Source organism: Anoplolepis gracilipes, chromosome 1 (assembly GCF_047496725.1).
Source record: "Anoplolepis gracilipes chromosome 1, ASM4749672v1, whole genome shotgun sequence".
Classification (NCBI taxonomy): Eukaryota; Metazoa; Arthropoda; class Insecta; order Hymenoptera; family Formicidae; genus Anoplolepis; species Anoplolepis gracilipes.
This window is the reverse complement of record NC_132970.1, coordinates 18,864,314-18,886,618: the sequence shown is the minus strand read 5'-3', so window position 1 is coordinate 18,886,618 and position 22,305 is coordinate 18,864,314. Positions and strand designations below refer to the sequence as shown.

At 34.3% G+C, this 22,305-nt stretch overlaps 1 protein-coding gene across 2 annotated transcripts in view; it reads left to right on the top strand.

Moving 5' to 3' along the window:
* The first annotated feature begins 586 nt into the window (after positions 1-586).
* Positions 587-22,305, top strand: part of LOC140673594 (uncharacterized) — a 32,256-nt gene continuing 10,537 nt past the window's right edge. The window contains exons 1-4 of one of the 2 annotated variants that reach the window (XM_072906655.1): positions 587-1,658; positions 5,159-5,257; positions 15,336-15,991; positions 16,749-17,043. In XM_072906655.1, the coding sequence (XP_072762756.1) occupies positions 1,454-1,658; positions 5,159-5,257; positions 15,336-15,991; positions 16,749-17,043 (1,255 nt within the window). In that variant the 5' untranslated portion in view covers positions 587-1,453. The remainder of the gene's footprint in view (positions 1,659-5,158; positions 5,258-15,335; positions 15,992-16,748; positions 17,044-22,305) is intronic. The other variant, XM_072906662.1, reaches the window with a different exon arrangement.

Genomic DNA, 22,305 nt, shown 5'->3' with positions numbered 1-22,305 from the left:
CAACCTCTCGCCTCCCCGTAGCCTAAATTTTCCAAGTTCGCTCTTTGCATCCAGCATCTACCTTTACGATGGATGTTGAAGGATGAGCGCCGTACGTGCACGTACGTTGAAGTGTGCGAGGGCAGCGCGCAAATATCAATCAGTGGAGTCAAGAGTGGAATCAGGGTGGCCGAGTGGTTCCACATAATGCTGCAACCGGAGGTGAGAGAACGTAGCGTGCAACGTGTATCTCTCGTGTTCGGTGGCCGTGCAATTCGGGTGAACACGCGCGCGAATCCAGTAGCGCACCTAACCAGAGATATACCCCTCCACACACACACACACACACACACGCACGCACACACACACACATACGCGCGCACGAGCATGAAGAACCCCATCAGCAACCCCCTCGCGCGGCATCAGAGCAGCGACTCCTGGTAGCGTTCGGTAGCGTCGCGCTACCCCACTCGCTTTCATGGATCGACCATCTTCGGCGTGTTGGTTTGTGCGTGCATCACCATGAGTACACGTAGACGACCCGATGTACATGTTTGTGTGTGGATGAGGGAGGAACTGAGAGGGCGTGTCCCGGGGGCGGAGCCCGGGACCAAAATCTTGATGTGCATCGGACACTTGTGTGTGGGTGTTCTCCCTCTCCATATGGACGGTGACGATGTGTGTGTCGTTCGTGTGACTCTCTCCGTCTCTCTCCATCTTGATATCTGCCGTTCTCGCGGCCGTCATCGCATGGGAGTCTCTCCACTATCAGACCCGTTAACAGCAGTCGGCGTCGAGGCACCCGCTCTAACGGCTAACGTCTCTCACATCCCCGGGCTTCAGCCGGTGCTCCGCCGTTCTCGATCTGTCCTATCCGGCCGATGGACTGCACGGAAATCAGTGTCGCTGACAACCGGAAGCTGCGTCTTCTGTGCCATACGTATTTACTATCGCGAAGTCGGTAGAGGCTGTCCTACAAGGACCCATTCAGGTGTTGATGAATCGCGGACGGTTTCGAGTGTCCTGACTGTGCCCGCGAAAAGACGTAAACGAAAAAAAAAAAAAAAAAAACTCTTGGTGCTTGTGCTGAATACGTTATTATGAGATTGGCGTTGATAATTCTTCGAAGAATGAAATCCGAAAATAGATATAGTTCTGAGAAAGAATTTTACTGAACGCATTTAATTATTTAAAAGGAAAATTTTCTTTTTTGAAAAATCATCAAAAAAAAAATAGTTCAGGTAACACTCATCTCCTGAAAACGCGTTATTCCCTCGGAGCTTGAAAGACAGATCCGCCGACGGCCTTGAAAGGACTTTTCGAGTAGTAGTTTTGTTGAAAAGATTAAACGATATTGTGTATTGTTTATTGCTGGAAAAAATATTACAGAATTGTCAGCGTGGTGGAGGAGAATGCGAATATCGTGTGCAGTGACGCGAAAGTTATAAGAGAGTGAACGGACTCGAGGTCCAGGATGATGGAAGTGCAGCAGCAACACTCACCTGTCGGGGTGGGTCCGCTAGACTTTTCGAGACGAGGGGTTGCCGAGGCATCGGCTTTTCGAGTTGTCAAACCCAAACAACCGGCTTCGTCACTCGTACATCAGCAACCGCTGCCGCCGGAAACCAACAACAATGAGAATCTTCAGGAAAACCCACAAATTCCACTCGATAGCGAAGGTAAGATATTTCTTTTTAATATCCGTTAAGCTTAAAATATTAATGATTGCAATAAATATGCAATATAATATGAAATATTATTTTTTAATACAATTTTAAACCTTTAATTAAAATATTTTTGTCGTAATAAAGCTTTATATAACATAATACTTTTACAATTAATATTGTTATAAACAAATCGAGCAATTTTTTTCTTTAATTACATTGATTTTATTACGTACAGATATATAGTAATGTAATAAAATACATGATGCACAATGTACAAAAAAATAATTTCAAGTTAAATAAAATATTTTTAAAAACACCGAAATTTTTATCAGAAAAATTAAAAGGTAGAAAAAAATCGACTTTTAAAATTGTTTATTTTTCATTCAGTTATACTCGCGTACTTATGGACGGGGCATTATGGCAATTGAAAAGCCAGTGCCATCAATTATTCTAACCAGAACACCCCCGCAAACCAATCAAGCTCGGAAACGCGATATATATGTACTGACAACATTCCCCGCGGAGAAAACCTATATTCAAAATAACCAGCCTACATCACACTCAAGCCTTTGACGTTTTCCGTCTCACTGATACCCCGGACAATCACCCTCTCCCGTGCCTATCACCCGCCTGTCATCATTCTATCTATTATCTGTCTATTACCCCTGCAATGTGACGTTTAAGCGGTAGCTCGCGTCAACATTTGAGCTTGTGCCACACACAACCCGCGTGTGAATCGCGCGCGGTTTCGGAGCGAGTGGCGCACGCACGAACACACGCGCGTGCAGGTGCGTACGTAGGGGCCGTCGTTGTGCACAACGTCTGTTCAACAGGTGAGAGGGGATGGCTGGCATTAGACGGCTGCCTATACCCTAATATCCCGCTACTAATCGCGGTAACAAGGCTAAACGCAATAATATTGAGCTACAGACCTCGAGCTAAGCGGTTTAAGCGATAATTGCCAGGTGATAGGCAGCTCATCGAGAAGGGTTGAATGCTTCTCTTCATAAACTTAGCACATTTATTTATTTTTTCTTGACATCTTTAACAGATCAACCTTGAAAAAATTTTTTAATAAAAATATTAAATCTATGTATTTGTGTAAATTTTTATTTATTGAAAAATTACATTCTCTCATTATTTTGTATAGCGATTTTAAAATTTACAACTCTGTTTACGTATATTTTCTTCAATACAACATATATTCTATTTTTGTCTTCTTTTGTATTTTATTACGTAGAAATCTTTTAGTACAAATATCCTTTTTACTCAAAAATCAATTTTCTAAATTTTTAAAATCTGTCAATAAACCTAAGTTGTTTTAGTTGCTGACAAAGAATCACGTTGGTTTTAAAAATTTATGACGGGACGATAGCACGCAAGACAGGTTACGCAGGATAAGCGTTGCACGAGCAAACGCTCGTACCGATATCGCCGATGCTTTCTCTGGCTGACAAACACGCATTACTTGACGTTACCTGCATTGTGTATACACGCGTATCAATGTTACACTCGACCATCTTATCTCAAGCGCCCGTTGTATAGGAAAATATGATTTATTTCTGATAATCCTGCGAAAATAAAATAGCCTTTGCGGCGTGAAGCATCTAATCTTTTTATGTATATCTCAGATTATCCCAATTGGTCATATATTGCCTGGATTATGGATTTCTATCGTTTTTTTCTCTCTCTTTTTCTTTTTTCGTCAATTCTTGATATAACTGATCGATCGATTGATCTTTCCGATTATTGAGAATTACTTGGAAAAGATGTTTATTTTGTAAATATTTACTATAACTAAATAGAAAAATATTTTTATTGCGTGTATTGCTTTCAACTTTTATTATATCAAAATATCCTTCTTTTTTGCGTAATTATTTAATCGTATTGTTATTCTACTATTTAACATAGAACTATTATCAAATATTAATTATTTTATAGTTGTAAAACATATAAAATTTGTCAACTTTTAATTATATAAAATATAATTAAAATTATAATTACAATTTTCTTATATATTAATTTAAAGTTAGACGTTTGCAATTTAAATATACTTAAAATAAAAACTCTTATTATTATCAAAATAAATATTTCTAGTATATGTTACATTTTGCCTTATATTAATAACCATATTTATCACTAAAAATTTTAATTTACATTTTACTTTTGATTAATAGATTTTTTTTTATATCTTTTTAATAGTGAAATGAAGTGATATTGAGTAACACATACAATATTGATATAGAAAAAGATAAATCTGATTTAGTGCGATTACATTGAATGATTAGATAGGCTCGATTACACTCATCATAAAGTTTCGGATTTAATATTTTATCGTGCTTATGTAAAAATATAGATTACAGCACAATTACATTTGTCGATAACTTTCCTCAATTGTCGTGATTAATTTCCCTTTGCCAGTTATATGTGTGTAGATTTCTTTGTTTTTGTTAAATATATCAAAAATTGCCAATCTTTTTTCTCAAATTATTAAACAACAAAATAAATATTCATGTATTTTTATCCATGTTAATAATATAAAATTAATATAAAAATTATCAACTAGATGTAATATACGTTCAAACATTGATTTTATCAACTTGTCGGTTTTATTGATTGCAAAAAATCTACATTTAATTAATTCGTCAATTATTCGTGAAAAAGTTGCTCTCTCTATAAATGGATTAAATTTATTATAAATCTTAAAACAGAGCAATATAATTGTCGATATTAATTAGATGCCACATTCCGTGGAAGAACCGAAGAACGAGGATTTAGTTTGTTTGATTAATCATCAGGATGGCGAATTGGCGTGAAGTTAGAACTTTGATGCTCCACCAGAACGATCAAAGAAACCAACCAGGATGAATGGCGAACGTTCGAGGATAGGAATGCAGGTTTCGGGGAGAAAGAGAGCGAGTAATGGCCGGGGCAAGGTTGATAAATAGAGGAGGGTTTCTCCTCCTTTCTAATAAAGACGCTCTTGTCGAGGGGTTGATCTTTTCTACGAGCTAGGAATACTAAATTTGTCAAGACTTGAGACGTCGTTGCAGCGTGGTGGTTGGCGAAGTAACGATGCATAAACGATCAGGAAAAATACTCAATCGTTTTGCCGCTTGAATAACCATTTTTTCATATCGGGGATTTCGCATACCATTATATCTCAGAGATGTCCAATTATAATAAATCTAAATGTAATATGTTCGTACAATGTTTATGTAACATTTAAATTACTTTTTATCTTAATAACTTTTTATCTTAATACAAAAGAAAGCGATGATTTATTTATTTATTCATTTACTTTTAAAGTAGGACCTACATTTAATAGAAATTAACAAATCTATAAAATAAAAATTAATATTTAAAATTTAATGAAAAAGTATTATTTTAATTAATATATTTTATTAATAATCACTATATAGTTAATTAATTTTTTTAATATAAATAAATTTAATTATTTATTTGTTTATTGTAACTGTTTTAATTTAATGTTATGGCATTATTTCTTTCAGGAGGATGCAATGTTCGTTTAATGTTTCCTAGACTCTGGGCACCTTTCGGAAATGCTACGGAGATTACGAATCTGCCACCTCTACCAAAAAGTCATTCAGGTATGTGTCCTACAACAAACTAATAATTTACTTAATAGACGAATTTATGTGTTGAATCAAATTAAATTGCATAAAATATTCTTACCGTTGAACTTAAATGCATCCTTACACTTTTTGACATTTATACCGAAAAAAGATTCTTTCTAAATTCTCTCTTTTATAAAAATATAATATATATTGAATTTTTATGATACAGATAATTAAATTTTAAAGATGATATTAAAATATTTTATATATATTTATATAAAAAATATTAATTATTATGAGTATTGTATTATAAATATAAAAAGCAAAATTAAGAATATTTTAAAATTAAAAAATTTTGAATATCTTTATATACAAAAAATTCTACTACATAATAACATAGAGATCATGATACAACAACTAAATCAATTATTAATTGCTTACCTCATGATTGCTCCGCTATCAGCGGATATCTTTCCGGATCTTCTACTTTCTTTTTTCTTCAACGTTGTTTTATTACACTCGTATGACACTCACTTGCGTAGATATCGCACACGCACTTATCATAAAATATATAAACGATTGTTTGACATTTTGCACGCGCTTGACATTAATCGCATACGACGTGAATTTTTTATTAGTTTGTGATTTAAAGAACAACGTAAAAGTGACTACGATCCTCTCAGTATTCGAAAAAAAAATTACGTAGACTACTGCTCATTGGAACAATGTTACCTTCGCAAATGAAGTAATACATACACCTCAGTGTGATTGGCAGTAAAGTCAGTTTATCTATAAGACTGATTTGTTTCATAAAAATAAAAAAATATATTATAAATATGTTATACATTTTTTTACAACTAAAATTAACAATTTTATTTATTAATTAAATGTTTTTAAAAGTGACAAAATAAAGACAATATAGACTTTTAATTTAAAGAAATAACTATGTTATTTTATTAATAATTAATAATTTAATTAATAATTAATGATTTCTTTTAATAATAATTTGAAGTTTTTTGATATACTTTCAATTAAATTTTACAAATGTTGTGAGTACAAATTTTTTCACGCTAGTCGTAATATGAATATTCTAAATAAGAATTTTTACTTCTCCTGTAATCTTATTATTCAGGATCGTCCACAGATTTTCAATTGGATTCAAATTTAGAGACTTTTGTGTAGGTCATTCGAAATTCGAACTCTTTCATTCAATAAGAACACAAAAAAGTAATTTTCTTCTTATCTAAAAAGTTTTTAAACAAAGTTTTTTAGACAAAAAAAGTAAAAATTACAAATCAGGAGCATGATATTTAAAAAGTGTAAATGGTGATGAAAATATAATCTGGGATTCTCATGGGCAGGAATAAGAAACCTTGTCAAAATTGTTGAAATTATGACGGCAGTCTACATGAACATAATTAATAAAAATTTAAAGGAGTCATTGTTAAAAGACTAGAACATAATTTTATTATATAACATTTTTTACAGCTAAATAAGATCCAAAACACACAGCAAAGATAAAGTTAAGTTTTTTGTTGTTCCTGGTCGAATAAAACAGCTTGAATGGCTTCCACAGTCTTCAGATTTGAATCCAATAAAAAACCTGTGAACGATTTTGAATATTAATCATTGACAAATGCAAAGTAACTAGTAAATAACTAATAATTTTATTTGCGCCTTCATACCCTGCGATGGCTCCTATTGTCTGACTCCTTGATGTTACTAGTAAAAAATTTATAATATATTTTTTTATTTTTATGAAACATATTATATATAGTTTTATAGATGAGTGATTTTTTATTTTTGTCAGTCATTATAACAAATAAACAATAATTATTTCTATAGAATACATTACAATATTTGAAAATATGTCATCACTTCGGGGACTACTTTGGACTAAATTATGTTCAATTAAATCATATGTTATATGATATATAATCAGTGTTTTATGTAGATAATATTAAAGTGATCTAGATAAAGATAAAATATGATAATAGTTTATATCAGATAAGATAATTTATTTCAAATTTATCTACATAATAGAAAAAATGATAAAGAATTAGGTGTTCGTTGCAAATTCATATTTTTTTCTTTAGAACAACTGTGTGTTTTCTTTTACTTTGTTATTTCTTTTACTTTATTATACCAATTAACTCTCATTATTCTGTGCATAAAAGAGAGAGTATTAAGATAAGATTATCGAAAACTGAATGTTTTACAAAATATTTTGTATTTTTTGTCAAAATATTGTAATAACTTTCAAGTCTCATAACTCAAGAAATACTTAATGAAAAAATATTTTCTTATAGTATTTTGAAAAGCTTTCGAGATCAGTTTTAAGAATATACAATCAAAAATAGGGGTTTCATTTAAAATTTTAAAGTAAGAGGCCTTGTATCCCTTTAAGGGGGCGACTCTCCCGATCCCCTTAAAAAAGAAGCTCCTCGAAATGATTGAACACGTGTTTTGCGATTTTTCAAAATTTTGAGCCGTTTCCGAAATATAGGGGTGGGACGAGACTTTATGGAAACCCATATATATATATATACATTCTGTTCTTTAAATTTCAAATTAATTATTAATAAACGACATATCGATATATAGTGATAATACAATCGTAAACTTGAGTAACTAGTCGAATCCCTCGAGTTGGAATAACTTTTCACTCATATGGAGTGAATTCTTCATTTTTTGTTCTAGAGTAAATTTTCAGTCTGCAAAATGGAGTGAAAATGAATACTTTATTTTAGAATTTTTACTCTATGTATGAAATATTTTCTCTATGTAGTGTGCAGTGAATATTTTCATTCACGAAGAATGAATGAAGCGCACATAAGGTGTACATGAGTTCGCCATTAATAAATATATTGCTTCGCAGTCTCTTAATGTTGTCATTATTCGTTACTTGATGTGTATTACGAGACAGATCCTTTCTTGATAAGGATATCTATAAAGATTACAAGTGACATTCTATATGTCAATTATAATTATTCTTTACATACCTATATACATCTTTATAAGCTTTATACATACACACACACACACACACACACACACACACACTATATATATATATATATATATATATATATATATATATATATATATATATACATATATACATTGTGTCCCATAAAGATTGAATCAACGTTCGTGAGCAGGTAGAGCGCATTAAACTGAACAGAAAAGTCTTATACCATTTTGCGATTTTCGCAATAATTATTAAAATATTAATTAAAAACGCCTAGCAAACAATATTATACATATCTACAAAATGTCCGGTAATAATCGCCCCAACTCTCTAGGGCAGATAGAGCAGGTCAAATTGAACATAAAAGTCCTGTATCATTTTGCAATTAGCGCGATAATTATTGAACTATTAATTAAAAACGCTCAGGGTATGCTGAGCGCTATATGCGGCGCGCGCTTATACGCTGAGCGTTTTTAATTAATATTTTAATAATTATCGCGCTAATTGCAAAATGATACAGGACTTTTATGTTCAGTTTGACCTGCTCTATCTGTCCTAGAGAGTTGAGGCGATTATTACCGGACATCTTGTAGATATGTATAATATTGTTTGCTAAGCGTTTTTAATTAATATTTTAATAATTATTGCAAAAATCGCAAAATGGTATAAGACTTTTCTGTTCAGTTTAATGCGCTCTACCTGCTCACAAACGTTAATTCAATCTTTATGGGACACCCTGTATATGTATATAAAGAATGGTGTTTAAAAATTATTCACTTTAAAACAAGTAACACTTTCACTCTACGTTCAGAGTTAACAGTTACTTTTGTAAAAAGTGAATTTTTACTACACACTTACGAGTGACAGTATTTTTACTATCGCTTAAAGTGAATATTCACTCTTTTGGAGTTATATTTCAGTCTAAAAAAGTTAGAGAGTAAATAAATTTATTTTGCACTGCATTAAACATTTTATGATAATAATAACACTTATTCCATACTGGTGGGTTACTTTTTGTCCATGATTTTTCTAACAACATCAATTTCTCAAAATCGAATAATCATAAAATAATATCGTTAAATAAATTATTTTTCAAATTTATTATTTTAGTCTTTATTTAGAAGGTTCAAAGAGAGAAGGTATACAAATTTTTTCAGATTTTTTCAAAACATTTTTATATTATATATTTATAAATTTGTCGAAAATACGCTAACTCACCTGTACGGTTAGAAGGGGCCAAAAACAACAGTATAGAGTAAAGTATAAATTAATTATAAATTCGGTCTTTGTTTTTCTTGACTGCGTATGAAGTATTATTGATAATATATTATTGTTAACATAATAATATTATCTTAGTATTACTTGATGAAATTTGAGGGAGAAATAACGATGCGAGCCATTTTTTATAATACAAAAAAAATTTTTTTTAAATTATATAATTTTGATGATTTCGTTTTCATTATGAAACAATAACATTTATATATATATATATTATTAGTAATATATATAGACAGAAATATATAAGAGTAATAATCCTTTGCGGTAATGTTAAAGTTAAAATAAATTACATATTTAATTGTACATACCTCTAAAGTTAATATTACAAAAAAATACCTTTTTATTTGCAATATAAAAAATAATAAATCATGCTTGTTTCAAAGTTACTCAATGTCACTCAATGTCTTTTTATCGTATTTTCATCGTCTTTTTTGTTATTCTATTTATTGCATTTATATAACATTCACAAAAACAAATATTAATTATGATCGTTGTGTATTAATAAGCAGAATACAGCCATCGCATGATATTTTTGAAGTTGATCGCATAGGACGCAAATTATATTACGATGGGAGAATAAATGTACAAATTAAAATTATATAAAATTCTGCAGAATGCAAATATTCGAACCTATATTATCGCTTTTTTGAATACTTTCACGATAGAAGTCCAATCCAATAAATTATTATAAAATATCAGAACACAAATCGCATGAAATAAGTCTATTATAATATCATTAAACAGTCAATATATGTATTATTTGATTCGACGTTTATTATTTTTCATGTTCTTAGTCCAAAGATAATATATTATACAATACTTAAACAAATGAAAAATTTTAAATATGATACGAGACATATTCTAATTAAAAATTTGATATATTATAATAATATTAAAGAATAAGCATAAAAAATTATGATACATAGATTTAACTTATATTTATTATTTCTGCATTAAGAATTACTTTTTACCTATTATTACTTATTATATTATTGTTTATTATTTTTTCTGAATAGGATGATATGAATTCTTTTTAGTGGCAACGTTAAATATTTCGGGAAGCTGCACTTAAAAAATTGCAATTATTTTAATATATTTTTGCTCATTAATTCTTATTTGAAAGGTGCAGACGCGCGGGTGTAGCGCCGACCTTTCGCCTCGATGGCTCCTTCCTCAGCCCGGATGACGGCGAGTTTTTATTTACCGATCATTAAGAACGACCGGTCATTGTCGACACGATTGGGATAAATGGTAGCACGCGTCATACCGCGAACGGACATGGGCCTTTCTGACTCCTACCGGCCCAATTGGAGCGGATTAGAAGCGCGGGTTGCACAGGGATTCGGGCCGTCGGCCCCTTTGTGCTCGTACCTACCCTGAATTAGTGACGTCTTGTCATGTTAAATGCCCGTGCATACTCTCTTCCTACTCCTTCTGCGTCCGCGCGCGCGCGCGCGTGCACGTGGCCATTCATTTGCCTCGTTCATTCTTGATAAGATCGGTCGCAATACTTTTATCATCGCGCTGCTACTACTTCGCCGAAGATTTGCGTCGCGCAAACATGATGCTCGTTGAGCAATATCGTATTATTATTTACATCGATTATCACTGCTATCTTCACATTGTATACAAGATATGCATATAAGATTATCAGAAAACCACAAAAGCTATTTTAAAGCGAGAAAGCGGAAATAAACTCTGTGATTTATCATTATTGAAGTATCGCGATAATGAATTCGGAATCTTTAGCGATCTTGAATTGATAAAAGATTTTAACATTTTTCGTAGAAAAATTGCTATATATAATCAATTTTTTTCTTTATTTTATTCTAAAATAAACGAATATCAAGAATTACAAAAGTAAAATAAATAATAAAAACAATTAAAAATTATATAAATAAAAAGGGCAGTGTATATTTTTATATCTGAACATAATACTTAATTCAATTTTTTATTTAAAGATATAATTTTATCTTTAAGTCTAACAGAATTAAAATGTTTTCTTGAATTATACATTTTTTATATAGATGCACCCTGATATCGCCTCTGTCTCTCTTTCTCTCTTTCTCTCTCTCTCTCTCTCTCTCTCTCTCTCTCTCTCTCTCTCTCTCTCTCTCTCGTGATGAGTTTAATTTTTAATAGCTTATGACGCGCGTGGTTGGATGAAAAATCCGTTCTTGAAAACCCACATTGTTCTGTCACTCGTCTTTATTGATGTCGATTATATGGCAAAGATCATGCGTATTTCTTTCCATGAACTAGCACGGAAGGGGTTTAAAGTGTGTAACGGCTTTAATAGCGACAGATCGCTACGCAGTAAACGACTGACGGACGACAGAAGATTAAAGTTGGCCGTTAACTCGATCTAATTGTCCCCCCGGTTTGGCCTTTTCTTTATTAATCCACGTCTGCAACCATCTTCGGCATCATCGTCATCCCCTTGTCACAAATCGATTTGTCGATTTGCCGCAAAAGATTTTTAGAAATTGATATTTTTATTAATATAATTTGATATTATCTCGATCGAGAGAGAATGCTCGTTTTATATATATATATTATAAAAATATTAAACAAAAATATATATAAAAATTTGAGTTTTAATGTGTTTTTTTCACAAGTGAAGTGTTTATATATTATATTCTAAATATTTTAAAAATATTTATAACAATCACATTTTTTAATATCCTATCTATAACTATATTAACTTTTCTCTTCTAAAAAAAAAAGAGATTGTATAATTGTTATAATAAATTGTTATAATACTAAAGAAATACTAGAAACTAAAATAAAATATTTTATTTTATTTTGTATACAAATAAAATAATTTAATTTTTTATTTTATAATTTATTTTTTATTTTTGTATTATTTATATTTTTATTTATATTTATTTTTATATTTTTATTTACATTTTTTATTTTTATATTATTTTATACACAAACACCCAATTGCGTAATATTTAATAAATAAAAAATTGGCGATAAATGCACCTCATATTATTAATCCTTTATATGGTAACTCTAAAACTTTGCCCCATAAGCAACTCGAAACACTTTGCGCAAACATGATGAGCTACGACGCGGGTTGGTGCCATGACAAAAACGATTCTGAAGTCGATTCAAAAAGTTTCATTCACCGTATCGAGCCTGCAAGTGACTACGGACCACGTGAGATGTATTTCGATGCAACGTCACGTGTGCATATATATGTGCTACAAGCACGCAGATCCCGTCAAACTCAGACCGAAGTTAACCCATCTGCCGGACGGTCGCAAACCGTTTTTCTCGCCAGTTTGCACCGTCAGTTTTTAGCGCATTCCAGTTGCATCCAGATGCAGCATTTGCGTAAGCAGTTCTTTCTATCACGCTGCGAATCACATCTGTTTGAACTTCCTCCTTCTTTTTGTTCATTCTTGTCTCGATCTTCCTTTATCTTTCTTGCAATGATACGAGAACGAAGCGACAAAATTGTTCTCGCAATTGTACCTAAAAGTCAACTCTAACTGTATAAAAAAACAATCAATGCAATTAATGTTTGATCAACTCTTTACTTAATAATAAATTAAAAAAAATAAACTAATTATAAAAATTTTACACAATATATTTTTGTCTGCAAATCTTGTTTTACTACACATTCCGTTAATAAAACAGATTTCTAAAAAAATTATAAAATATTGATTTTTAAGTAGCCAACTCAATCATGTATATTAAATAATATAAATTATTTATATTATATATTATTAATATTATAATTATTATATTAATATTATTATAATATTATTATATATATATATAAGTTATCTTTTATTTTACCAAGATACATAATTAAGATACATAAAAGGTTATACAAATCCTATATTTAGACATAGTTTTAAATATGCATTATTATAAAAAAATGTCACATATGTAGTTCCTAATTTCATTATCTTGTTGTGTCTTTCTTTGTCTTTTCGATCGGTGTAATAAAGCATCTATCTGTCTTCTCGGACAAATCCCCGCAGGCGCAAAGCGCTTTTCTCATTACATTAGACCATTCTGACTCGAGCCGTATTTGATGATTCGATTGCAAAGCCACCATGAGACACGATAATAATCGACCCCAACGACGGGGCTCGCGTAGAGCTTTAAATGCGATTAACCGACACCGGTGCATCATACGCGCCGGCACGTGACCGCGTGTCGCGCGTACGGATTATAAATATAATATACCGGTTGTGTGTTGGAAACGCACAATATGAGTGATTCGACGTCGAAATTGCCGTGCACCGGAGAAGGGGCCGTGAAATAGAGCCTGCGTCTGCCCTTCTTCTGCTGTGGCGAGACACGCGTGCCTGATTTCCGATTCACTCTGATGCCGTAAATCACGACGATCTAAGCAAGGCGTGATTATTAAAAATGTCACAAATAATTTTTGAACAAAATTCAACTTCAGATTGCATCGGTTTGTGAATGCTTCTAATCTACTTGAATTTCGAATTTTACAAAGATAATTAATTTCTTTTTTTTTTCTCAATTTTAGAGAATATATTTTTATTTGTATATGTATGTATAATAATAAAGTTATTGCATTTCAAGCTAGCAAGTTATTAATATTAATTACAACAGTTCAATTCACAATGCAAACAATTTAAAACATTTACAGATAATTCTCTAAAATAATGCAATCGACAAGTAATTCTGTATTCCGTTAATCATATCTTAAAATGGAATCTAAATCTCTCAAATTTCTCGTTAAATCTATGTCAGGAAACAGATAACAAGAAACGAAATAAATACATTCTGCGTGCTTAATCTAACAAATAAAATTGATAATTGAATCATGTTTCGTTTGAAACGGTCGACAGATAAAATGACGCGACGTGCAAATCAAAGCTGCGTCGAAAATCATCGATTCGATAATTAGAGAGTACAGTAAATTCCGATTGACACGAGATACCGAAATTGCGATACCTGATGCAATTTGCAACTGTCATATCACACACGCGTACACATTGTAAAAACATTAATTTAATATTTCAATAATAATAAAAGCTTAAGCTCCTCGTTATAAATTAACTAGCTATGGGTTAAAGTTATAATTACATGTCATATTATCTAATAGACAATCGTGTTAATAATTAACAAATAGAAATGTCAAAATTTTGATATGTTCTACTGCTGTTACGCTACAAAAGGTTTATTTAAAATTCAAATAGACATATTGCCTTTTATCATCCAAATGTAATTTTATTAAAGGGAATTAACCACATATACATACATACACGCCTTGTGATATTATGTCGTATAAAAAATTGCAAAAGAGTGCGCGAAAGATTTTATTAAGGACACTGCTTCACGTAACGTCGCAGAAATACATTTCGCTCTCGGCAACTCACTATTCGGTTCTCTCCTTGAGATGTCTCGTTAGCGCAACATGAGACCCTGTCGTGACCTCCCCGTGCCCTGCTCGTCCCTTAAACACCCTCACGCCTGTACGCTAGGAAAAAGAGGTCCAGTACGTGACTCAAATCTTATTCCAGCCGAGTCCTTTCGCCAGAAGAAAACTGTATTTACCCGTGGCTTTCCTTTTTCGGATTCCCTGCATCTAGCGTCCCACATGTATCTTATACGTGACGTAGTCGCCGTCCGTCCAGTCATTGGCCATCTTGGTCTCGTGACTAGTGTATGAACTCTGGTTTATCGATTATGGATTGTCTATACCTGCTCAAAGGTGCGAAATCCATGAATGCGACATAATCGCCGATTTATTTTTTGCACAATTAAACTTAATATTGATTTTTTAATTTAATTGTATAAATTAATTGATCATGTTTAAACAAAAACAGCTCGATATAATAATATCATTATAAATGATATATTTTACAGAACGGCTATCGTTCGGAGTGGGTCGTCTGGTGGGATCTCCAGCGACGAGGAGTCCCTCGCCGTCGCAATCTCCCTGTCCGGATTCACCTCCACCCGAGCACCGGGACGCCGAGGTGGACGTCGACGTAGGTGAGGAAGAAGTCGACGTGGACGTCGAGGAGGTCGGTGACGATGATGATCACGAAGGTACCTCGAGTCCGCCGCGATCGTCGTCGACGCCGTCGCCGTCGCCCATCAGCGTCGCGACGTCACCGGTCTCGCATCCGCCGAAGAAATCCGGCGACAGTTTTAGCGTTTCGGCTCTCCTGAGGCCAGATCCGCCCTCCGCTCACCTGCAGAACGCGTCTCCGCACCGGGAGACCATGGGAACTCATCCGCCACCACCCGGCTCGTCTATTCTGTATCCGCCGCTGCATCTCCAGAGCGGCCTTTTGCCGCCTCATCCGCATCATCCCCTCTCGTACCTGCATCCTCAACTGTTGCCGCATCATCTTCTGCCTCCGCACCTGCACCCGCTGTTACGCGGCGTTCATCCGGGTCATCCCGGATTGCATTCGACCCACACGGCGCACGGTCTGCATCATCCCCATCCGCTCGGCGACGTCTACAGCTGCGTCAAGTGCGACAAGATGTTCAGCACGCCGCATGGGCTTGAAGTATGTATATGCGTGTTTTTTTAGACCACACTTAAGATTGTACCAGTTGTTTTGATTTATTTCTGATTTGCTGTCCTCGGTGACGTTCGTCTACATACGTTTTAATGACTTTATCGCTGCGATAAATATCATTCTTATTTTAAGAGTTCTTGTCTTTTTTTTACATTTTTTACACTTAACAATAGATTTTTATGTAAAAAATATTATAATTTTTTTCTCATAGAACTTTTTCTTATAGAATTAATTTTATGCTTACGTGCATACATGTAATCTTCTATTGTTGAAATAATATTCTGCGTTCTGCACATTTATGCTTTTTATACATAATTTTTTTCTTCAGTTTTTTTAGATTGAGTAAAATTTAATTAAATAAAATATGCGCTTCAGCTATCGTGCTGGCTCTTATTTGTCTTTTTTCTAATTTAATTTTTTGTAATTGTATTCTAAAAAGTCATTATTTTGTAATTAATTATTTTATACCTGAAACATGCGTTCTTTTTAATTTAATATTCATTTTTTCATAGTATTAATTACTATTTTGAACAAAAGACAGTTAACCTACTGAAATTGTACATCAAATTTCGTAAGATGATCATAAGAAACATATTAAAAATTAACTTTCTAGATTGATTAAAATTCAGTCGAATAAAATATGTTCAACCTACTTTAAAAATTAAATTATAAAAAAGACAAATAAGAAGCAGCGCTTCTTATTTGTCTTTTTTATAATTTAATTTTTTATTTTTGATATTTAAAGATATTGCAATTTACAAAGGTGCATGCGAGGCGGTCACACAACGGTAAACGGCCATTCGCCTGCGAATTGTGCAACAAAACCTTCGGCCACGAGATCAGTCTCACGCAGCACAGGGCCGTGCACTCGGCGGAGAAGGTGTTTGAGTGCAAGCAATGCGGTAAAGCCTTCAAGAGATCCAGCACGCTCAGCACTCACCTTCTAATCCACTCGGACACGAGACCGTATCCCTGCCAGTTCTGCGGCAAACGATTCCATCAGAAGAGCGACATGAAGAAGCACACCTACATACACACTGGTGAGTAAGCTAGCAATCTATGGTTTTGAAAGAGAGCGAAAGTTGAAAAGATTTACTTCTCGCGCTTAGGTTAACGATATTTTATTTTATATAATTAATAAAAAATATTTAACAGACTTAAAATTAATGGTTATATTAATGGTTATTACATATTACATTTAATTATTATCAATTAAAAATATATTCTACAAAAATAATTGCATCAGTGGATTTTAGTTTCATAAATGATTCCAATATGTATCTATTATAGATTTCTAATAAAAGTTTGTCTGTTTCATAGAAATATGATTATAAACTTAACGTTTAATCTATCGATATTCTTACACTTTACTCTATTTAATCAAATAGAAAATGCTAAAGTTGGAAACTCGGATTGAATTTGCTCGGTACGCAATTATCTCATGTTCAGACAGCTCACCAACTTTCGGACGTTATACGAAAATCGTGCTCGTGATTCCGATGGGTATCGTTATCGAAGGGATGTGAGGGATCAATTAGTCCGGCAAGTTCGTGCGATAAATAATGCAGTCAACCGTCTGGACCGAGTCCTTGCGAAAGGATCCAGTTGAATACGGCACATGTGGCCAATGCATTTCAGGGATGTCGAGTCCCACATTGCGAGTTTCGCTCGGTAATAATCGTAATGTCTTTCGGGGTGCTTCCCTATCCCCTGTCTCTCTTCTGTATTTAGCCTTCTCGTCCTTTGCTCCCACGATTTGGGGTAGTATCATGGCCTTCCCAATCTTGGAATGGAACTTTGCTGTGACGCAACGTAGAGTCTGTGCAAGATACACGAGCGGATAATCTTGTCTCATAAAGTGGGCATTTCGACTATTGATTATCTTTAGAATGATAAAAGTCTCTATTTTTCCGGTTGCAATAGAAGTAATTAGAATCTATTATTCACTAAATCTATTATTAACTTTTAATAAAATCCTTCTTAGATATTTAATATTACATTCATTTGAAAAAAATTGTCAAGAATTACAAATTATTTATATTTTGTGCGAGCGTTATATTATTTTATAATATATCTTGTTAAAACGTTATTTGCATTTTAATAGCAATTTTAATTATTATTAATGGCAAGTATAATCCTCGTTCACAGTATTTGTCGTTTTTTTTTTCTTTTATATCTGTGCGATGCGTGTTTATCTTTGACAGCACGTATCAATGTCGAACGCGTCGAAGTTCTACGTGCGACTGAGAAGCTCGAGGGAAAAAGTCGAGAAACTCGCGAAGCGATGGTGGCGGCAGGACACTTGACACTTCGGTGTCTCCGGGCTGATGGAGCGAAGTCTTGAAGGAGCAGGTTTCTCAAGGGTAGAGAGCGACGAAGGAGAGAGTAAGCGCTTGCTAGAGGGTTCTAGTTGAGGCTCTGGGTTTTGTATCGTCTCCATGGCAACCCCTCCCGATGTCTTATCAAATTATCACCTTGTCCTCCCCACGCCACTTCATCCTGCCGTCACTCCGAGGTCCTCCGCCCCCACGACTTTCGTTCTATAGCACCCCAAAACAGCCGGAGGAATGGCCGGCAATGTAACAGGATATACAAAGCGATGGTCACTTCCGCGAACTTTTCTAACAACCGGCGGAAACCATGAATCTCCTTGTGTTGCACGCACTTGCGTCCACCTACACGCACTGTTGTGTTCCGCGTGGAGGGTCGCCATGAAACATTTAATTTATTATTCAGGAGTATGAAAAATTCAGAAGCTCTGTGAGAGCGCCGACCAATGATGTTCATGGTCTGTTTGCAGCAATTACACCGTAAAAGTCAGAATTCTTTTTTCATAGGAATTCTCCATTTTTAAGAAATAATATTCTCTTTTTTTTTTTTTGTGATGAAAAAAAAATTGAAAGATGTTTGGTACATATTTAAAAATTTTTTTTATAAAAACGTCTTCTGATACGTGATTTGTAAATTTAATATTAACTTTTCATCGCGCTTTTGTGCGACAAAAATTAAAGTAATTTAAATTAATTATTATTTCAATTTTAATTAATTTAAATCAATTATTAATTTTTAATGCAATATTTTCTTATCACAAAATTTTATTAAAAATCTATTCCATCGATTTTTGATAAACTATATACCTCTGGTAACTTGTATACGCTCACTAGATCAATTCGACTGTTTTTACCCTTGACGCGATAGCACTTTCTCTTTCCCTTTTTTTTTTTATCATGCGCACGTACAAATCTCGTTGCTCCCACGACCTCGAACGACGAGTCGGCTGCGTGCGTACGTGCGCCAAGGGTGTTCTGGGACTTTGTTGCTAATGATAATCAGTCCATTCTCTCTTTTTCCAACCCCCCCTTCGACCGACTGCCTACGTACCCCACGTACCGAGCACAGGCCATGTGCAATAAGGGTGCGGCACCGTCGGATTCCCCGGGGAAAACGGCGTGGCGTAACGTAAAATCATTATTAGGTAGGTAGGTAGGTAGGTGGTTGCTGGTGCACACGAGGGGTGGAAAGAGAAACGGGTGGTTCGGGCGAGCGGGGTGGTTCGAAGCGCCGCCACCGCTCACGGGGGTTGAGAATAAGAGCTCTGCAAATATTGTTCGTGCGCGAGCCGGCAACCCGGAATAGGCTACGAGGGGTCGGAGCGTTACTTCGCGTTACCTTCGCAGTTAGGCGAACGTTTTCGGGGACGGCGTTGAAACGCAACGGGAGGTATGGGAGAGGGGGGAGGGGAGAGAGCGACGAGTCAAGTGCACGGTGGTTGCAAGGGGTTGACGAGCGAAGTGACAGACTGACAAGTGGTCACGAGCCTCTTCAATGAGAAAACACTGACAGAATGTCTTTGAGAGAGATGGCAGAATATTTTCAGAGCTTCTTGGGAAGAGGGAGACTAGCGGGTGATGAGTTTTGATGGCATCAACGATTTCATGCGACATACTGCCCGTTTTGATAAATCGTACTAATATTGTTCGAATGCATTACATTAAAATTACTGTTCAATTTTTCATATCGTATATTTTTTAAAATAATTTCATATATATTTTTTATTGATAAAAATAAATATTATATATAGAGAATTTTCTTAATATATTAGTTTTAATGGCCAGCAAATGTGCGTTCTTTCGCACAAGATTATATCATTCTTAGCATTTTAAGTGAAAAATAAAAACCACCGATCCCCGATTTGCCTCGGCGCTGACACATGTGATTACAGAGGAACATTATCGATCAAAATCATCGTCGCTCTGTCATCAGAATGATCAACTTGCAGTGTGTACGCGACCTTATCTATACACGCGTGATCGTGCCCTTTATGTTTTCACAATAAACACAACCTGTCCGCGCTGTTGGTGCAAAGTAAAGTCGATGGATCGAAGCCAAGAGAGAGGGATGGGGAGGAATGAGTGCATTCTGTGTACTTTTCGATCTTTTCATTGAATGTTTCTATTTTCGGCCGCATTTTCGGTGACGTTTGAGATGTTTGTTGCAAATGGGCAACTTTTTGACAGTGGAATGATAGTTGATTTTTTTTTCATCTCAATGCAATTATTTACATTTTGTATTATTTATCTAGATATTGAATTTCACGATATGAAAATAATAATTATTAAGTAATCTAAAAAATTATTTTATGTCATATTTCCTTGCAATATCAAAATATAATAAAAAATATATATTTGCATAAAAATTGAAATAAACAATAAATGAGTTATATATTTTGAAGAACGTTTACATCTTTATATAATGTAAAAAAATACATCTAATATGCGCCATACAAATCAAACAATATCCATATACGTTATCGTGAAGGAAATTAAAGCTTTATGAGACTCCGTAATACGATATCCATTAAAACACTCGCAATAACTGGAACGATTAATTGGAATCGCCGAGGTCATCCATTACTTTATTAGCTACGACGTTGGTTACACATAAATATTAATCATTGCAACAAAACCCTGCGTTTATCTTTTATATAATATTATTAATCATTCATTATTTTTCGCCAATTTTCTGTATAATAACTAAAGTATTTTAATTAATATTTTTCTTGATATTATTTCCTTTATATTATTTTTATTTATATTATCACAAACTCCATGATTCTTTCTAAGAAGAGAAATTGTCTTGATATTATTATGTACGCAATTATATTTAGACAGAATTTCGTACATATTTCGAAAAACGTTACATTATTTGCATGATTATTTACGTAGGACTCTATTGCAGAAGAAAAACACTCGAAAAATATTGTTAATGCATTAATATAGCTGCGTAATTTTCGATAAATACACATATTGCGTTCGTAACACGATTAATAATTACCAGGCCGCAGGCACGAGCACGCGCCGTCCTCGCCCCTTTCAAATTATGAATTCAGTTGCGGCTACGACGTACGCGGATACCTGGTCGAACGCGTTTCCCTCGGGGTCGCCTCGAGGGTGCGGTTATCGTATACTCGCGGAGATACAACCTGTACGAGCACCTTTGCGGCCACATTCATAGTGCGGACTCCATTCTCGGCTACGACATCCTTCTCTTTCTCTCTCTCTCTCTCTCTCCCTCTCTTTCTGTATTTTACTCTCTCTCCTTTCCAGACGAAGCTATTAGAGGTTTCCAGCTGACTTGGCGCCCCAAGCATCGGGAGCGCCGCAACATCCCTCTAAGCTGTTTAAACTTCGCGACATGGTCGGAGGGCCGTCTGCCATCCGCCCTTCAGCCCCTTTGTGCAAGGGACCTCAGTCCGGTCTTTCTTGCCTCTCTCCTCTTTCTCGCTCTTTCTCTCTGCCATTTTTACGGCTCGTTAGCGACGACGCACCGTCGTGTCCCCGCATATCGAACTACATGCGGTAAAAAGCGTATTTACACATAGGATTGGCACGTCAGTTTGTAAAGCAGCTGTTAGTTGTATTAATCGCGCGATTGTATCGTTGTTTGCGATTCTTAAAGGATGTTCTTCCGGATTGGGGTGCGGGCTAATTGGATGCTATTATTTAGGGCAGTTTTCGAGCCTCTTATCGCTAGGCGTGGTCAGCTTTCTTGATTTGGAAGGACGAACACATATACATATTTTTTAAATTAAAACGCTAGGAGAATTTATAGAGTGCTTAATCAAGTCATAAAGATAAAGTCATAGAGTATTTAATCTAGTCATAAAGATAAAAGGCTTAATTAAATTAAAAAGAGAATAACTATACTTATTAACACTCTTTCTAATAAAACTAAACATATTTATGATATTTTTATTTTAATTACAAGTTGCAACAAGAGACCAATATCTGTAATATATTCAT